The 18,540-nt window shown below is 38.2% G+C and overlaps 1 protein-coding gene across 1 annotated transcript; it reads left to right on the top strand.

Annotated features, from left to right (window-relative positions):
* Positions 1-6,941: 6,941 nt before the first annotated feature.
* LOC125221303 (protein FAR-RED IMPAIRED RESPONSE 1-like) lies at positions 6,942-8,725 on the top strand. Its single transcript, XM_048123424.1, has 4 exons — positions 6,942-7,117; positions 7,270-7,397; positions 7,608-8,076; positions 8,206-8,725. The coding sequence occupies exons 1-4, from the start codon at positions 6,942-6,944 to the stop codon at positions 8,723-8,725; spliced, it is 1,293 nt and encodes a 430-aa protein (XP_047979381.1).
* The last annotated feature ends 9,815 nt before the right edge of the window (positions 8,726-18,540 follow it).

Consider the following 18,540-nt stretch of genomic DNA (forward strand, 5'->3'; position numbering starts at 1 on the left):
CCAGCCCACCTTTCAAGGTGGTGGACTTACGACCAAACATCGACAAACTTGAAATCTTTACCGCCGTCGTTTTTGAAGACCCGCAACGCCGCTCTTAGAATGTCGGCTCCACTGGCTCCGCTTTGATAATTCGCCGCCTCTGCCCTATATATCGCGCAAAATTTTTTGACATCTTTGTGGCATCGGTCCCAATGACCGCGGAGCATCTTCAAGTTGCGGGCAAAGGTGTTCTTCGGCCTTCGTGCGTTGTAAACTTCGGTGACTTTTTTCCAAAAAGACTTGTTGGTTTGTTGATTCCCGACGACAGGATCGTACGAGACGCTAATCCAACCGCCGTACAGAGCCAACGTCTCTTTTTGGCTGAATGGATGACGGGTGTCGTCCCCCACAACCTCGTGGTTGCCCTCTTCCTCCTCGGCATTGATGCCGATCCTGAGGCCGATCCTGCCGGAGCCGGAGCCGGAGCCTCCACCTATTGGCCAGTCGGGCAAAGTGCGTTCAGGCGGCAAAAAATTCTCCGAAATTTGGGATAATCCCGGCGATTGCCCGTACCTCTGGGGGGAGGGACGATAGTAAGCATCCACATCAAAATGTGGTGTTTGGTACACCGGCGGAGTGGTCGAGGCTTGGGTGCCCGGCGACGAACCGGGAGTACCCAAAAAGTTGTACATGCTCGCCCAATCGTCGAACCCGGCGGAGCGCCGCCTGCCGGAGCCGCCGGAGCCGCCGGAGTTTCCATCGCCGGATATTTTTTCAACAATTTGAGAGAAAGGAATAGATGAGTGTAGTGAATGGAAGAGGAATGAGAGTAGTGTTTGTGTGTAAAATGGTGAATGGAGTATGGAGTATATTTATAGAATAATAAAACAAAATTAAAAAAAAAAATTAAAAAATTGACCGTTTGATTCAACGGTCTTCTGACCGTTTAATTTTTTTTTTTTATTAAATTCGAATTTTTTGAATTTATAAAAAAAAATTAATTACGTCATAATTCCGACGCCCACTCGCGGGCCGGCGATTGGGCGTCACGCCATACTCCAGCGCGCGTCGTCTCGCCAGCTCGAGGCCGGCCTTGCCAGCACGCGCCGCGCGACGAGATGCCTAGTCTCGTCGAGATGAGACGAGCGTCGCAACGCTGTCTCGATGCCGTCTCGACTGTCGAGACGAGACCGAGACAGCATCGCGTCTGCGATGCGGATGCCCTAAAGATCAACAAATTGCTGATCGTCTTTTTTCAGATTTTTTTTTACCACGTGGCAGCTTATTATTCGTCCATGTGTATAAATGATTGACTAGGAATGCTGATATGGTGTTATTTTAAGGGGTGATGGCACCCTAACATGCCCCTATGCATATGTTTTAAATAAATGAATATACTACTAATATTTAGCACTAAATTATCGTTAAATTCAAATTTAGTTACATATCTTAAAACAAAAAAAGTTACTTTACAATTTTGAAGTAATGTCACATAGTACAAATTTAAGAAAAATACCAAAAATTTAAAAGGACCAAGCGCCAACATATCTTTAGTTATTGCTAGGGGTGTCGAAACGGGTACCCGCACCCGACGAGTCGGGTACTCGCACCCGATTTCAGCCGAAATTGTTGTCCCGATACCCGCCCCGCATTGTGTCGGGTATTACCCGATACCCGAGTCGGGTATCCCGCATCCGACACGGCGGGTACCCGACCCGACCCGATTTTTTTGTAAATCATTTTTTTATTATTTGTATATTCCAAACTTGTTGATCGCCATCCATGATAATGTAAGTATTTTTATGCATCCTAAAAACACATAAAATAAATCCACAAATCATTAAACATTGAAAATTTATAATTTAATAAGTATTTGTATAGGCTACTGTATATATATTGAATATGTGTGTGTAGCACATGCTACTGTTTACATTAATAAAATACTTATGCTAATGTATAGTAGTATATAATATTGGTAATTGTATGTTGAAAAACACGATTTATTCTTTATAGAGGAAAAAAGACAAAAAAAAGTCATATGTTGAATGTGAGTCACTGATCGAGATAATTTAAAAATTATACTATTAATATTAAAAATTACAAATATCAAACTAATCGGGTAATTTTCGGGATTATCGGGTATCCCGAGCGGGTATCGGGTATACCCGATACCCGCAAAATCCAAAATATGATTACCCGATCCCGACCCGTTACCCGTTTCCATCGGGTAGCGGGTACCCAATACCCGACGGGTATCGGGTCGGGTGTGCGGGTACCCAATACCCGCTACCCGTTTCGACACCCCTAGTTATTGCATTACTAGGGTCATATTCTAATCCTTATAGCACCCTAATCCAAAATCAAGACCAAATCTTCATCCTTAGATTATAAATTGAGTGAATGAGATTAAATCTTACGAATCTCAATAAATAGTAGACAAAATATCAACAAAAGGGTAATATCGTCATTACGTTATCATATGATAATTTTTGTGAATGTTTTTTTATATCAACATAGTGTATTATAAATATCAACAATATGACATAAGAATATCAACACTAGTACAAGAAAATATCAACACATATTTATTGAGATTTTTACATGGTTTTATTGAGATTTTTTGATGTATTTGTTGATAAAAATCTGGTTATCAACATTTACGAAAAATAAAATAAAAAATATCAAATTTCATCATCCGAACGTCGTCGAAACATATGCAATTGAGATCTCGTTGGAATTCTTATAAAATTATCTTTAATTTGATATATTTTTTGCGAAAAAATAATTTAAATCGAGAGAGTTACGTAAATTTAAAGTTTTAAGATGATTTTAATGAGAGAGAATTGACATTAATTCCCTCTAATTTTATTTATTAATTTTCTTTGTTAAAAATATAATCCATGTGGCATTATTTCAACCACTAGATCTTCTAATCTAATGGCTAAGATTTAGTCTTAGTTTGAGATTGTTAATTAGTTAGCAATTGATCACTCCCCTGCGTTACTATATGTCAATTTTAAACATATAGGAGTATAATAAAGACTAAAAAGTAACTTAGAATATTATTTTATTGAATGATCGTATTAGAAAATTAAGAGTATATACTTGTAGTCGTTTATATAACTTAAAATTTTAGTTATAATTTAATAACAAAATAATTGGATGTGAATAATTATTATTCTCTCCGTCCAATTAAATACTAACCGTCACGGGATTTTATGTAGTACTATTATTGTTTTTTGTGAATTAAATAATGAAAGAATAAAGTAAAAGAGAAAAATATAGAGATGATGTTATTTTTATTATAGGAAATGTGTCATTTTCAGTGGGATAATTAAAAAAAAAATTTATTTTTAATGGGATATGGAATAGTAGTATTATTTTGTTAGATGATAACACTAAGAAATTAAGTATATATACATATAGTCGTTTATATAACTTTGAATTTTAAGAATTATTTAAAAATAAAATGATTGATTGCGAATGACTATTATTATTTCATTTGATGACAATACTATATGATATTAAAACAATTGGATGAGAACGACTGTTATTATTTCGTTGAATGATACTCCCTCTGTTCTACGGTAGTTGAGTCATTTCATTTTCTACACTCATTTTGGAAAAATAATAAATAGTTAAAGTGTAAAAATAGTAAAGTAAGAAAGAGAATATTACCAAAATAAAAAAGTAAGAAAGAGAATAATTTAGATAACACTCTTATTTACATTATTCTCTTTTTTACTTTACATTCTATTCACTTTAATTATTTATTATCATTTTTACAAGATGAGTGCACAAAAGGAACGGAGGGAGTACCACTTAGAAATAAAGTATATGCACATGTAGTTGTTTTTATTAACTTAGAATTTTAAAGATTATTTAAAATAAGCCAATAACCAAATGATTTACCAACAAACGAATAGAATTAGCTAGTGAGCGGCAGCCTGGGAAAAATAAGCCAATAACCCAACAAGCGGCGACAAGATATAAGTGGTGGGCTCTGATTTGGAGGAGTTGGCACGAGCATTGGCAAAGGAGTCGTCTATCTCCTGGCCTCCGACTACGGCCCCTATGAGAGCGTTAGGGTTGGGGGCTGATAAGGCTAATTTCATGCATTGGTTATGGGGTTAAATTCAGCAATTTCTTGGGTCTAACACGGTTTGTAAGCCAGGTGTGTAGAGGAAAATGCCAATCCAGGAAGAAGGAAAGAAGTTACCAGGAGAAGGAGTCAGGCAGGGAAAGTGACCAAAAGGAAGGAAAAGATTCCAGACGGAGGAGATTCTAGAATTCAAAGAAGAATCTAGAAGCTCAACTTCGCACTTATAAATAAGAGCACGCGACACGCCTGAGGGCATCCATCATCCACATTTTTAGCTCTTAGCTCACTTCTCACACTCTACACACACATTAGGGGTACCATATCGGAGTTGGCATCATCGTTGTGTACCACTGTCTCTACGAGAGGCGAAGAAACAATTTATCGCTTTCTGTTTTTAATTTCTGTCGTGAATTGTGTTGGATTGTAGTTGATCGGTTGATTTCGGTTGGATCGGTGTGATTGGAGATGGGAATTGTTGTGGTTTGTGGTGGATGGCTTGGATCCGGAGTGGATGAAGTGTCCGATGCTTAGATCTGTAAAATTTTGCATGGGTTTTGAAGTTTAGCTTCTGTTTTCTCATTTACCTTGTCTAATGGTAGTAGATTTGCTTTATTTTCTTAGTTGATCGTGATTTGATAGTTTAATTCGACATGCTCTGTTTCGATTTGTTGTTTACTCTGTTTTCTACATTTTGTGATCGGGAATCGTTGTTGAAGATGAAGCTAGTTGTTAGTTAAATCCTTAGTTAGTTATTTGCAGCTTTTCATTCGTACCTTTTCATTCGTACCTTTGCTATTTTAGGAAATGGTCTGTTCTTCATCTGTCTAGGCATTTTAAGGAAAAGTAATTCACTAGGTCTGTTAATTTTCGTCGCTGGAGTGTTGTTCTGTTTGCATCTCTGTTTTCGTCATGCATGCTTTCGTTATGTTTTCCTAGGTCTAGCTGGTAGAATAGATCATTTACATTTCCCAAGTCTAGTAGTTAAGTTCTCAACCCAAAGTTGCGTGGCAGCAGCCAAAAACCTTTTCCAAAGTCTCTCAATGCTTCTTACGTTTCCATCTCTGTGGGATTCGATCCCTACTTCCTTATACTAGCCTTAGTATTGTGGGTTGAGGGTTTTGAAGTAGAAAAGGATTGTGTGCCCAACGACCGAGGATTTCAAGGATTCCCTAAGTTCCTACACCCTGTGATCTAACGAATTCTCTGGATATGAGAAGTTTGACCTTTACTTAAAAGTGCACGCATACACAACACTATCTGGACATTACTTCAGGGGTTGTGCTAGCGAATTAGGACGTCCCTTCCTAGCATGCTATGTGGTCGGGATGCTATGTGTCTATTGGTTTAATTATAAAGAAAGAATATTAGGTATTTATTTGGGGGTTACTGTAAGGATAATATTCTTATATGACCTATGTGTCTATTGATTTAATTATAAGGATCAAGTTTATATTAAATATTAAGGATTCTAATATAAAAGACGATACTGTGATGGATTGATTTCGATAAAGAATTAGAATCGGGGTGTATTGATAACCCTCTGCTCTTACCTCGTAATTATTTTATATAGAAATATGTATGATATGCTTTATTATATAGTATATGTATATTTATGTACATATATTAAATGATCAATCATGTTTAATGTGTGTGCCGTAAACTTGGGATGTATTCATATCTTTTTTTGGTTTAATGTTCTATTCTCCTTTTTAATCTTGGCCATTCAATTTAAAGATCTAATGGCCCAAAATAGAACCTGATTAATTAAATTTTATTCATATAAAAAACGAAAAGGGTGTAATTGTCATACACATTTGATTCAGTTATGGTAAGTAGCTTGATTTTCTCAATCTTAGGATTTCAACGTTTATTTCTACGATACAATTAATCTTTCTTCTCATCCATCTTTTATTCTCCTAATATTCTCCATTGAAGAACATACGATTTTCTACTTCTTCTTAAATCCAGATTTTGGTTTTTATCCTCTTACAAATTCGGTTTTATTGTAGAAGTCGCGATTCCTTCACGTTTTCTTCAACAATGGAATAAGGTAATTTACATACTTGACATGTTCATTATTAATCTCATATGTTTTGTTCTATACGTTTTGTTCTACACTTAGTGTTTAAACTATTTTTGTTTATTTGTTATACAATCTTAGGGTTTTGTGCAATACTTGTCTTTGAATACATGTATTAGTTTAATTTAATCCACTAGGGTTTAGCAGTCATTGGTGGATGTGGTTTAGTATTTTTCTTAGGCGACAAGTCTCATGTATTAGGGTTTAGTGTTTTTTTTTTTCTCGGCTGTTGTGTTGTAGTTCTCGACTTATTTAATGTATGAATAGTAGTTTGTTCATTCTTTCTTATCTGTAATGTATGGTTTATATGATTTAATGAAATTAAATTCTGATATGCTTGTTGTTTTGATTTTATGTATAGTGTTCGTTATCTGTATAAACCAAATGATACTAAACAATTACTTCATATACTTTTGTTTGAATACATGTATTAGTTTAATTTAATCCTCTAGGGTTTAGTATTTTGCTTAGGCGACAAGTCTCATGTATTAGAGTTTAGTGATTAGTTTATTTATCGGCTGCTGTGTTGTAGTTCTCGAGTTATATAATGTACGAATAGTAGTGTATAATGCATTCTTTCTTATCTGTAATGTATGGTTTATATGATGTAATGAAAATAAATTCTGATATGCTTGTTGTTTTGGTTTTATGTATAGTGTTCGTTATACCTGAATGTTCTCCACAATTGAAGCCTGTGGTTGGTCAGAAGTTCCAATCCCTAGATTTTGCTTTTGTGTTTTACGATGTATATGCCCGCGCTGTTGGTTTTGATACGCGCAGATGGTGTTGAACGACATGGCGAAGAAGAAGGAAATGTCTGATGCGTTCACATATCACTACGAAGTTAATGCTGCTAACCAGTTGGTTGCCCTCTTTTGGTGCGATGGTTTGATGAAGAAGAACTACCATATGTTTGGTGATATCGTGGCGTTTGACTCCACGTACAACACAAACAGGTATACATTACAATTATCTGTATTGTTCATTATATTTCATCTTTTGTACATTACTAAGTGCATTATACAGCCATACATTTACATTATTCTTACTTGTTTATGCATTATTCAGAATTAATGATGTTAATGCTGCATACATGTGTGCAACGCAGGTATTGCATGATCTTCACACCTTTCACGGGAAAGGACAATCATGGGAAACCTGTAACATTCACTGCCGGGTTGGTGTGCAACAAGAAAACAGGGGCCTTTGGTTGGTTGTTCAAACATTTCGTCGAAGGTATGGGTGTAGCACCCAAAATGATCGTAACCGATCAAGACTTGGGCATGAAATTAGCTATTCAAGAGGTTCTTGTAGGCACTCGACACCGATGGTGTATGTGGCATATAATGCACAAGTTGGCTGCCAAGGTTCCAAGCAGGTTGCTGAGGGACGAAGATTTCAAAAAGGAATTCAATGCCTCCGTTTAGTCGGACTTGCTTGAACCAGACGAATTCGAAGAGGAGTGGAATGGAGTGGTTGAGCGTTATGAGCTAGAAGACGTTAATTGGCTCAACACATTGTACGAGTATAGACAGATGTGGATACCGGCGTACTTCAGAGATTTCCCACTCGGTTCGATGATTAGGACTACGTCCATATCTGAATTGGAGAACAGCTTCTACAAAAATTTTATGAAGCCCCGAGCGAACCTTGCCGAATTATACTTGAATTTCAACAATGCTCTGGAATTTCAGCGGAACGCTAGAACAAAGCTGGACTACAACAATGCTACTGTCGTGCCAATACTGGCCACTAAGTTGGCATTCGAGAAACATGCTTCGACGATTTACACAGACAGTATGTTCAGGAAAATACAAGAAGAAATTGTTGATGGTAATGACAGATGCCGTGTACTTGGTTTTTCATCAACAGATATGGTTGACACCTACAAGCTTGGGGATAGCCGACGCAATTCGTATTCTGTGAGACACGATAAGAGTGACGATTCATACTCTTGTGACTGCAAATTGTTCGGTAGGCAGGGATATTTGTGCTACCACATTTTTTTTTCTGTTCAGGAACAATGAAGTGGAAAAAATTCCAGAGAATACTGCGACAGCCGATGGATGAAGACTCCTTTAGCCAAGACTGTACATGGACAGTTTGATGCCACCGTAGATACAAGGTCCACCGTTGACGATTGGCAGACTGTTTCAAATCAAGGGATATCGCTTTTCTACGATTTTCTTCGACGGTTTGAGACGGACATTGACGTGCTTCGTGCATTCGTAGGTGGTTTGGAAGAACTTGGACATTCTCTTCAAGCTGGAACTCCTCCAACGTCGGCCTTTGAAAAGAGGCGCATGATTGAAGAGTTTTATGGAATGCTAAGGCCTGAAGTATTAGAGGTCCATCATCCGGATGTTGTAAAGACCAAGGGTCATGCTAGCAACTCCGCGAGCCGACTGATTTCAAAGAGAGAAAAGGCTATAAAGGAGGCTACTAGGCCTCTTAGACGTTGTAAGGCGTGCGATGAGTTGGGCCATCACGACTCTAGAAACTGTCCAATGCTTAAAGAGATTGCGAAGGAGAAAGAGCTTCGTAAAGGCAAGAGGAAATGTTGAGGTGTTTTGTACCTAATAAATTAGTTTTCGTTTTGTGTTCAGTCTTATTATTTGTTTTGTTGTCTTAGTTTTATTATTTCCACCGCTATCGACATTTTATGCATAATAAATTTGCATTTTTCGATAGTTAATGTGCATTATAAGTTCAAAACTTGTACATTTTTGTTTAACAATCGTTAACTTTGTTCGGACACAGTTCAGTTACAAACATTTCTTGCATATCGAATAATAGCCTTGCATTACTAACCTGTTAACGTACATTATCATTCATGAATATGTACAGTACACCACACAATGACTTAACTTGGTGTAGATTACATCGACGGATCAGTGCATTAATAATGAAATTCTGTGCATTACTCCATTTATTTATTCCATTATTCCATAGCAGGCCAAGCAACAAGTCGTCCTTACTTTGTTCATTATATTATTCTATAACATGCCAAGCAACAGTTCATCAAAATCTAGTTAATATTTTAACCTTTATTACTTTACGACATCACACACTAGTAGCAAAATATGCTTCAGTTATCAAGTGATATGTATGGTTCAAAACAAGTCGTCTTTTGACCAAATCAAAATAAGTTATCCAAAAACAACAGTCTTAAAGTAAACGTCAATAGCGTTTCTAATGATTACTCTTGCAATTAATCTGGCCCGTACTCTTCGACCCACTTCTCGAAGTTGAACCTAGGCGGCCTCTGTTTCCAAAACATTGTGACATTAGATTGGTTGGTGGCACCTATGGAGTTGTTTGGAGAAGTCAGCAGCGCGTTTGCAATCTTTATTCTGTAGATTTCCAGATTTTTTGTCTCATTGGCGATGAATCCGCACTGCCAATCTTTATCCTTCGCGCCGAAATAAGTCTCCATATGCTGCATGACGTAGACCCCCGTCTCTATAGAGAGGGTCGTTTTTCCTCCAAGGCATTGTCACCACATGTGTCTTACATTTTCGGACCTGAAGTTGCCTTTTGTTGAGCCTTCAACTTCACAAGTGCGTCAGCGAAAAACTTTTTCTACACCAAATACCAAAAAAGATGCGTGAGAACTCTAAATAATGCACAGGTTACTGAATGTAATGCATCGTAACTGAATACCCTCAAACACGTACCAGAAGGGAGGGTGTTTTCCCATACTTTGCGTTGAACGAGTTGTGGGACTCAGCCAAGGTGTGGTCGATAATGTTCATGTTGTCATCCGGCAGATCAAAACACACCACGTACTGATGGGTAGAACCCCAAACCGGGAAGAAGAACTGTACAATTGAAAGTACATTACATTACACATTGATGTGTATGTTGTTCATGTAAATCAGATATGTTAGCTTAATAACACTAACCATATCATATGTATTCCATTTAAAGATTCTCGTTCCAGGTACATCATCGAACATCTGAGTCCAGAACGTCTCCCTCAACTGTTCCTCTGACCATTAAGCAGGGGTCTCACGGTGTGTCTCTACAGTGTATTGTGGTAAACTAGTTAATAATTTGTAATTGCAATACTAAATAGCAACCAAGTACATAAGGTTTTTCACTAACGCATGGTATTGTCGAGAAGAAGACCCTAGAAACTGTCTCCGGGGCCTTGAGCTTCTCCATGTTATTCAAGTAAGCGCTCCTAGTGTCTACAATCATTGGGCTCACTGACTTGAATGGCTCTAGCGATGCTAACTCAAGCTGCACAGTTTTGATACAGTCGTCTTCGTAGATAACTGTATCCCTGCACAATAATAAACATTAAATCATAAGTAACCTTTTTCCCAGCACAGAGGCGAGCAACAATACAAAACTTACTTATATCTTTCCGTTGTGCTTAGTACCCAATAGTATAGCTCCTTGTCCGGATGGTTTGGCTTCGCTGTTAGTCTAACAGCCCGCTCATTGAATGGAGAACGGGCAGCCAGACTGGCTTTCTTGAAACGAGATGTTGCTAGTTTCGCAGCAGCCTGCACGAATGGAAGATACGGTCAAAACAAGTCAACTACAACCATACATGTTAAATATGACAGACCACATGTCCAGCCACTTCTTGTTCGATCTCTTTGCATTTGCCCTCCCCTTCAAAATCCTCATCTAGAATGTCCAAGCCTTTTCCCCTCCCACCCTTTCCAGCAACACCTTCAGATTGGTTTGGTGTTTTCACAACACCAATCTCAATACCCTTCTCACTAGCTGGAGCAGTTTTCTGCTTGGACAAAAGTGACGTTCCAACATATGCTTGTAATGCATAATAAGTAATATATAATTCACACAAATAACTAAATAATGTGTATTACCTATTGGTTTTAATGCATAAAACCGAGAAGATTGTAATGCTTAATAATTACTATATAATGCAAGCAATTAAGCAAATAATGAACAAGACAACAATTGGTTTTATGAATAACACCACAATAGTTTTATTGCATAATAATTTTTATAAAATGCACGCAACTTGGCAAATAATGAACAAGATAACATTAGGTGTAATGCATAATAATTATTATATAATTCAAGCAATTAAGAAAATAATAAAATTACTTTTGTAACGACAGCCCGTTTTCCCTTCCCCTCCTTAGGAGCTACCTCCTTCATTGGCTTGTTTGTTTTATCAGCTGGAATCTCACCGCGTTCCACCTTGCTTGACCGTGTACTATTTTTTGTTGTTTTCTCGGCCTTGCCTTTGATTTTATGTCCGCTTCCACCTTCACTTTCACCTCTTATCTCAGACGGCTATACACAATTGCAGCACAGTTAAGTATGTAAAAAATGAATAACATGTACATATTTAACTTGTTATGTTCTTACCCAAGTCTTGATTAGCACACCACCCCCGGATGTCCCATACGCTATTCCAGATCCACCAACCGAATTATGCATGTTCGATAGGTCTTCCGGTGTGGCCCCACCATCCTCGTTTGATCGGTTGTCGGACATCTCATCACCTGCTTGTTCCTAAATTGGGATCTCTCCTGACACAAGTAAATAATGAGGAAATAACGATTTAGTAATGCAACAACCTCTCTATATAATGCATTGTAAAGTTGACAAAATATTGCATCACCTTCTGGCGGGCGCATTGAGATGTTTCATTGATGATCATCACCAAGGCCATCATGTCATGTCTCCTCAACATTATTGTTGTCCTCTCCACGACCACTACTCTCTGCCCATTGTGGTTCCGGCGTAGCAAAAGGCTCAGGACACTCAAAGCCATCCAAGACGAACGATGGCCTATCAAAGCCTCTAGTTATTGTCTTCTTTTTGTCGTAGGCCTGCATCATCTTCTCCATCTCAGCAATCCACTCAGGACTATACTCTTCCTCGTCTTCCCTCTCTTATGTTAGTGTTGTCACGATTTCCTCATCTTTCACAGTCTTTTCATCTTCCATACCTAACAACTTCATGTCAATCTGACTCTCCACTCGGAAGCACTCGTCATCAAGGAGTTCAACAGGTATTTGCATAAAATCGTTGACCCACCTCGAAATAGCGTGTCCCATCAACACACTTGAAGCGACAAAACAATCTCTTATTCGCTTCGCTATGTGCCTGCTGGGGGCTCCACCACCTCCCCTATTCACAGCTTCTACCCTCCTCGCTTCCTCGTCGATCGAATACTTTTGTTTGTCAATCCGGTCCTCTAACCTCCCAGTTCCGAACTGGTTAAGCTCCACCTCCTCCCTTTGCTTGAGGGTCTCCGCTGTCCAACCCTTTATAGTCAGCCAGGCACGCACGACTCGCCTTCGTATGTGAACCACGGGGTCCACGTACGCACACTGACAATATCCACGCAATGCCAAAGATCAGTAATGCATCGCGACACAAAACTAATGCACAATTAACACTAATGTAATGCAATACATGAATATTAGTAATTCAGTTAAAGTAATGTATATACTATATCATATAATGCACTAATAATTTTCCTCACCAAAACAAAGTGGATTGGTCTAGTGAAATATGCACTTTCCCCCTCTGTCCCAGCTAGGATACGTGGCTTCCAGAACGGATAAGACGTAACCGCACCAATTCATGTTACCGATCTTATCAACGTCGTCGATGAAATGTACTCCCTCCGTCCCAAGATAAGTGACCTAAAACTTTTCGGCACGTGATTTAAGAAAATGGGGTTTTGTTAGTAAAGTGGAAAGTGAATAAAGTAAGAGAGTTAATAAAGTAGAGAGAAAAATTAAAAGAGAGAATGCTAAAAAAGGAAATAGGTCACTTATCTTGGGACGTCCTAAAAAGGAATGTGAGTCACTTATCTTGGGACGGACGGAGTAGTATCTTTGGCTTGCAATTGCCGTCTGAAGGAGTCTCTATCAAGGCATTCTCAAGTAAGAACATAAATAGACGTTTGAAATCAGGACCCCCATCAGTTTCTCCTTAATCATTTTTGCAACGTTTGTCGCGTTCAGCTTGTACCGAGTCTTTCCACACCGCGCTGCAACAATATCGTTGAACTCGAAGTTTGTCTGATATTCTTCTTTGCGTGCTATGGGTGTCGGGCCTCTCGGAAAGCCCAACGTCAGGTGGACATCCTCCTCATCTAGTGTTAAGCACTCACCCCCAGATAATGGAATCTCGCACCGAGCCAGATTAAACGACTTGAGCACCTGATAAGCTAAATACCCTGGGATCTCCCTAATGTTGAAGTCTAGGTCAGCGCCGAAACCCAGTTAGTTCACGGCTTCCTTCTGCCGTGGAGTCAGGCTTTGTATACATGAAATGAACTCGGTGGGGTTCTGTCGACATTAGAGGTGGTCGGCTTTCTTTCCTCTCGGTTTCTTTTTCTCCACGTCTTCATTGGCTGAACTGGTTTCAGCTTTTTCCTCGGCTAACCTTTGCCGAAGCTTCGGAGCTAATGCTATTGGAGTAATGAAAGCGCAGGTTTTTCTCGGTCAACGTATGTAACTGCAAGTGTATCTAACTGATCAGGATGAGATTCCCGACCCAGCTGAGTCGTTGGCATGATAACCGGGACCTGGTATCAAACAAATATTCCTCAACCCACGTTTACTGATTAGTATAATGGAGGTAAGGGTCGAATCCCACAAGGATGGACACGTTCGGATACTGTGGTGACATTCCTAGGTGTTTTTGGTTAGCTACCACGCTTGGGTTGAGATTTTACCTAGGCAAGAAATAAAGGTGGTACTCTACTGACTAGTAGGCGTGAAAATAACAGGCATGTGGTTGTGTTCGTGAAAATAGGGGACAATGTGTCTCAGAGGTATATGAAAAGTAGACAGTTACTAAAAGAGGAAATTTAGACAACAAGGTATATCTGGTGGCTGGTTGGCTTTCTGACAGGTCTGGAAGGTACAACTGAAAAGTAGGGAACAAAAGCAAAAGTAACTTAAAAGTAAAGTGGTCCAAACTAAAGTTGATTTTGACGTTTTCTTCTTCACCAAGCATTAACAAAAATCATATGAACACAAACACCATAACTAAACTCAGATTCATGACTTCAAACTCAAGATCTATAAAATTAAAATACTCAAACTTAAAATTGGACGGCGGACTGCAGTTTTACCTCTACTGACTGACATGCAAGGTGGTGATCACAGTATGGATCGAAAAGACTCATGCACGAAAACTCAGACTGAAACATAACTATAAAATTCGATCGACAATCACAAATCTAGCTTACTCAAAAGAAAAATACATGCACGCACTTAAAAGTTAAAGGCGATAACTAAATCTAACTTTCCTAGGCAAAACTGAAGCAAACTCAAACCAAAGAGACATTCGGAATAGAAATTTCATAACTAAAACGTTTGGATCTTCACCAAGTACTTCAAAAGGCAACAAAGATAAATGTTTGCACAGATCCAACGGAGAAAGCAAGTAAAGATTAAACTAGAAATCGAGTAACTATTGTTTTTGCCACTCCGGGCGGTGAAACTGCTATACTACTACGACGAACTGGCTGGAACGGTGGGATGATGACTACTCCGGTAGACTTTTGGACATCAAGTGACCATAGCTCTGGCGAGGAACGAGAAAGTGGATGATGCTGAAGGACTAATCTTCTAGAGAGAATTCTACTAAGTGTGTATGAGAGCCGAACTTCGAACCGAACCGCTTTTCTCTCTCCAAGTGGCTTCTTTTATAGGGAGGCTTGCCCTTGCTTTTAGGGTAGACTTCCTTCTCTGGCATGCATCCTGGTCAGTATTGCACCCTTCTGGCGCTCTTTACACTTGCGTCACACTGAATCGTCTTCTACTGACTTGGATCCTTTAATCCTGCACACTTTAGCAACTGTTTTGCAGATAATACATGCATTTCACGACATACTGACCAGTAACCAAGGCTTAGAATACGACTTATCAAATAACATCGTCAACCGCTTCTTCAAACTCAACCCGACGCTTGACTCAACTTTATTTTACCCAAATAATACCCGCAAGTGTACGGGGTTATCATAGCAAATAGCAAGCAAGAGTATATCGTATCCCACAGAGACAATTAAGTGTAAACCTAAGTACCACGAACAAATTTCAACTACTATCCAGAGATTAAAATAAACACTTAAACAAGAGAATAAAGAAGCAAGTTGTAAAAATGATAGAGAAATATGCAGAATTCAAGGATCCGATGCACAACTCATAGCCTAACCCAATTGAAACCGATTTACCATTTAAAGTCTCCAGAATTGTTGAATACAATCACAAATATAGATTAAACCCCCTCACGAGGTGAGAAATCCGTAGATTAGGTCTAATAATTGAAGTCCCCTTCTAATTCTTAGACCTAACTCCTAATAGTTCGATTAGATTAAAGATCCCACTCAAAACCTCAACTCTCCCGAGTTTTATTGAATTAAGGTGTGAATAATTCTTCTTTCAAGGTTAAATATTTCATCTCCCGATTATTCTAAGAAACCCTACACTCCCAATTGGTGATCAAGTAATTGTTAGGAAAAAGCACAAGAATAATTCAAACAATTGCAAGAGCAAGATAAAAACGAAGTCAATTGGATTAAAACTATAAATCAATGCATCTTCACCAAGAATTCTACATAAAAGATGTTTAGCTACTCATGTTCATGGTAGAAAACAAATAGAAACAAGGAAAAATAGTGGAAATCATGATGCGAATTTCAATTGGCGGAGGAATTGAAGCTGGAATCTTCAATCTTCTTCCAAGAGTTCTTCACAAAGAGAGAGCGTGTGTTTTGTCGCTTCTAGAGAATGAAGAGAATTGACCTCATTCTTCCTTCTTATTTTCTCTTCAAAAAATTGCGTTTCAGCTCTAAAATACACCAAACTGACGGACCCGGCCGGGTGGGACTTCTTTGGTACTCTCTGGAATCTCGCAGGCATAATTACGCCACCCGGCCGGGTGGAATTATAGGGTAATAATTCACCCGGCCGCGTGAGATTTTCTGGACAGCGCAGTGTTCGTATAACAGCCATAACTTCTTCTACCGAACTCCGATTGAGGCGTGCGAGATACCCACGCGAAGCTCTTTCGAAGACGAAGAGATTGGTATGCATTAGGAGCTGATTGGACTTCAAAATATCCAGTAAATATTGTCTCAAACCAAGGCTTCTGCACATCCACATATTTTGTACCTTTTTCTACACATTCTTAACAAAATGGTCAACATACCAACATAATAGAGAAGTAGATATAAACACGCCTAATAATAGACAAAATATGCTCAAATTTATACAAAACCACCCTCTAAAACCATGTAAAAATCCAAGTATGTCAACGCTGCTTAGACACTGTCCAGAATAGGAAAAAGATATGTATTAGAACAAATAATCTATACGGTACAACAATTAATGCACGACATCTATTAACCAATGCACAGAACAAAAGATGTAATGTATAAACCAAATGATGCTAAACAATTACTTCTTATACTGAAACGTACACCACAGAGTGCAAAAAATAGCAATCTCTCAATGAACACAGAGTTCGAATCCAATGAAATAGACAATAATGTACAACAATGATCAAATAATGCATCACCTTCATTCGGTTCTGGTTGGCTTTTGTACAGCCGACCTCTTTTAGTCATTCTATATCTGTGCGACAATATTGACGAAATCAGTGAGGTTTCAACCATAAATCGGTGAGGTTTCAACCATAAAATGCCGAAAACTGTAAATATTGGTCAGAAATCCACTATACACTTACATAATGGTTACAACCCTAAATCAAATGCTCACAATTTCATCTTCTCCACAAAAAAAGACAACTTTTGTGCATTATTCCAAATTGAGAGTTAATGGATGAAAACTCAAATACAACTCAGAAAATAACTTAATATATCAAGAATGAACATAACCCTTACTCTAATGCTCGCGATTTCATATGTTTCTAAAAAATCGAGCAAAACAATTTTGTGCATTATTTCGAATCGAAACTCAAAGGACACCAAAAATTGTTAATCAACTAATGGTAGAGTTTGTCAACGTCGCCAATCGAGGTTTAGGAGTGTTTCCAACTAAAAAAAGACTTCAGAAGCACACCTTTTTTGCTTCCTGGAGATGAATCGACTACCAACGGCGCGCGTGAACCAAAAAAGCTGCTTTTGTGAGATTCAATCGTCGATCGACGGTGCTTTCACGGTGGGAATCGTGACTGAAATTGATTTCGAGTGAAAAAGAACGGCGGCTAGGGTTTCTGGTGGGTTTGAATTAGGGGAGAAATTGTATTGAGCGAATGTTGATGGGATTGAGTGAGAGAGAGAGAGAGCAGATGAAAGGTCGATGAAAATGCCGCGTAATTATCGGACCTTCCGTTTTGAAACGCCTTGGTTAGTATGTTATTTTACTGCTTTACCCTTATAATACACGAAAATGAACTAATAATGCAACACGGGATCAAATTTGTCCTTTTAATCTAGTCTATCCATTCCATCAATCTAATGGTTGATATTAAGAAGAGAAAAGACACTAAGGGTGTAATAGGACCCTAATGCTCCCCTATACATCATTGGATTAAGTTGGCAGTTATATGTACAAGGATGTATTCATATCATTTTTCCATCTTTTGTTCTATTGTCCTTCTCAATCTCAGCCCCACGATTTGAGGATCTAATGGCCGAAAATTGTGCCACATGTATTTAATTAAAATATTAAAAAAATTCAAAAAGGTCATTTTGGGAAGCCACAATATGATCGGTTATTTCATTCCCATAAATCTCTCCCTCTAATATCAGCACATGATTAAGGAACATTGATTCTAATTTTTTTTCCTAAATTAAACTAGATTTTCTCTCTCATCTCTCTCTATTCATTGTAGACGTCTGGTGCTCTACTCTGTAAATCGAATTCCATTGTTTTTTTTTGTTGTTGTTGTCTTGATTAATCACAATCCTTGATAAAAAAAATATTCACGCAATTTTTCAATTTGTCAGAGATTCACCACCTACGAAGAGTTTTTTTTATTGGATTTCGTTCAATCCTAAACTAGTATCATCGATGGAAGAAGGTAATTTTGTTGTAGTATATCAGTTTGCAATCGTGATGAATTCCCTATTGTTATCATCATTTTGAACATGTTATTCAACATCTTTTTTATTCAAATTGCATCTAGTTTTTTTATGTATTTCGAAGTTGTTATTTTTTTCTATTACAACTAATTTGCGGTATTAATGTATGATTCCAGTAGGGTTTACTGGAAGTTTTAGAACACGGTACATGTAATGGACGATTTATGATATGTAATTGTTGTGTTTATATGTGTTATACAATCTCATGGTTTTGTTTAAGATTTGCCGTGTTTGATTGTTCGGCGCATGTTTTATGTATTCCCCAAGGGTTTAGCAATCCTTGGGGCTAGGGTCTAGTATGTAGGAAATAAAACA

This window comes from Salvia hispanica, chromosome 4 (assembly GCF_023119035.1).
Source record: "Salvia hispanica cultivar TCC Black 2014 chromosome 4, UniMelb_Shisp_WGS_1.0, whole genome shotgun sequence".
NCBI lineage: Eukaryota > Viridiplantae > Streptophyta > Magnoliopsida > Lamiales > Lamiaceae > Salvia > Salvia hispanica.

What these genes read in the sequence shown, in the direction of transcription:
- LOC125221303 (XM_048123424.1), top strand. Translation starts at nt 6,942, where the DNA reads ATGGTGTTGAACGACATGGCGAAGAAGAAGGAAATGTCTGATGCGTTC. An exon ending in TCCACGTACAACACAAACAG is followed by an intron (nt 7,118 to 7,269) that starts GTATACATTACA and finishes TGTGCAACGCAG; the next exon opens with GTATTGCATGATCTTCACAC. An exon ending in GGGGATAGCCGACGCAATTC is followed by an intron (nt 8,077 to 8,205) that starts GTATTCTGTGAG and finishes AAAAAATTCCAG; the next exon opens with AGAATACTGCGACAGCCGAT.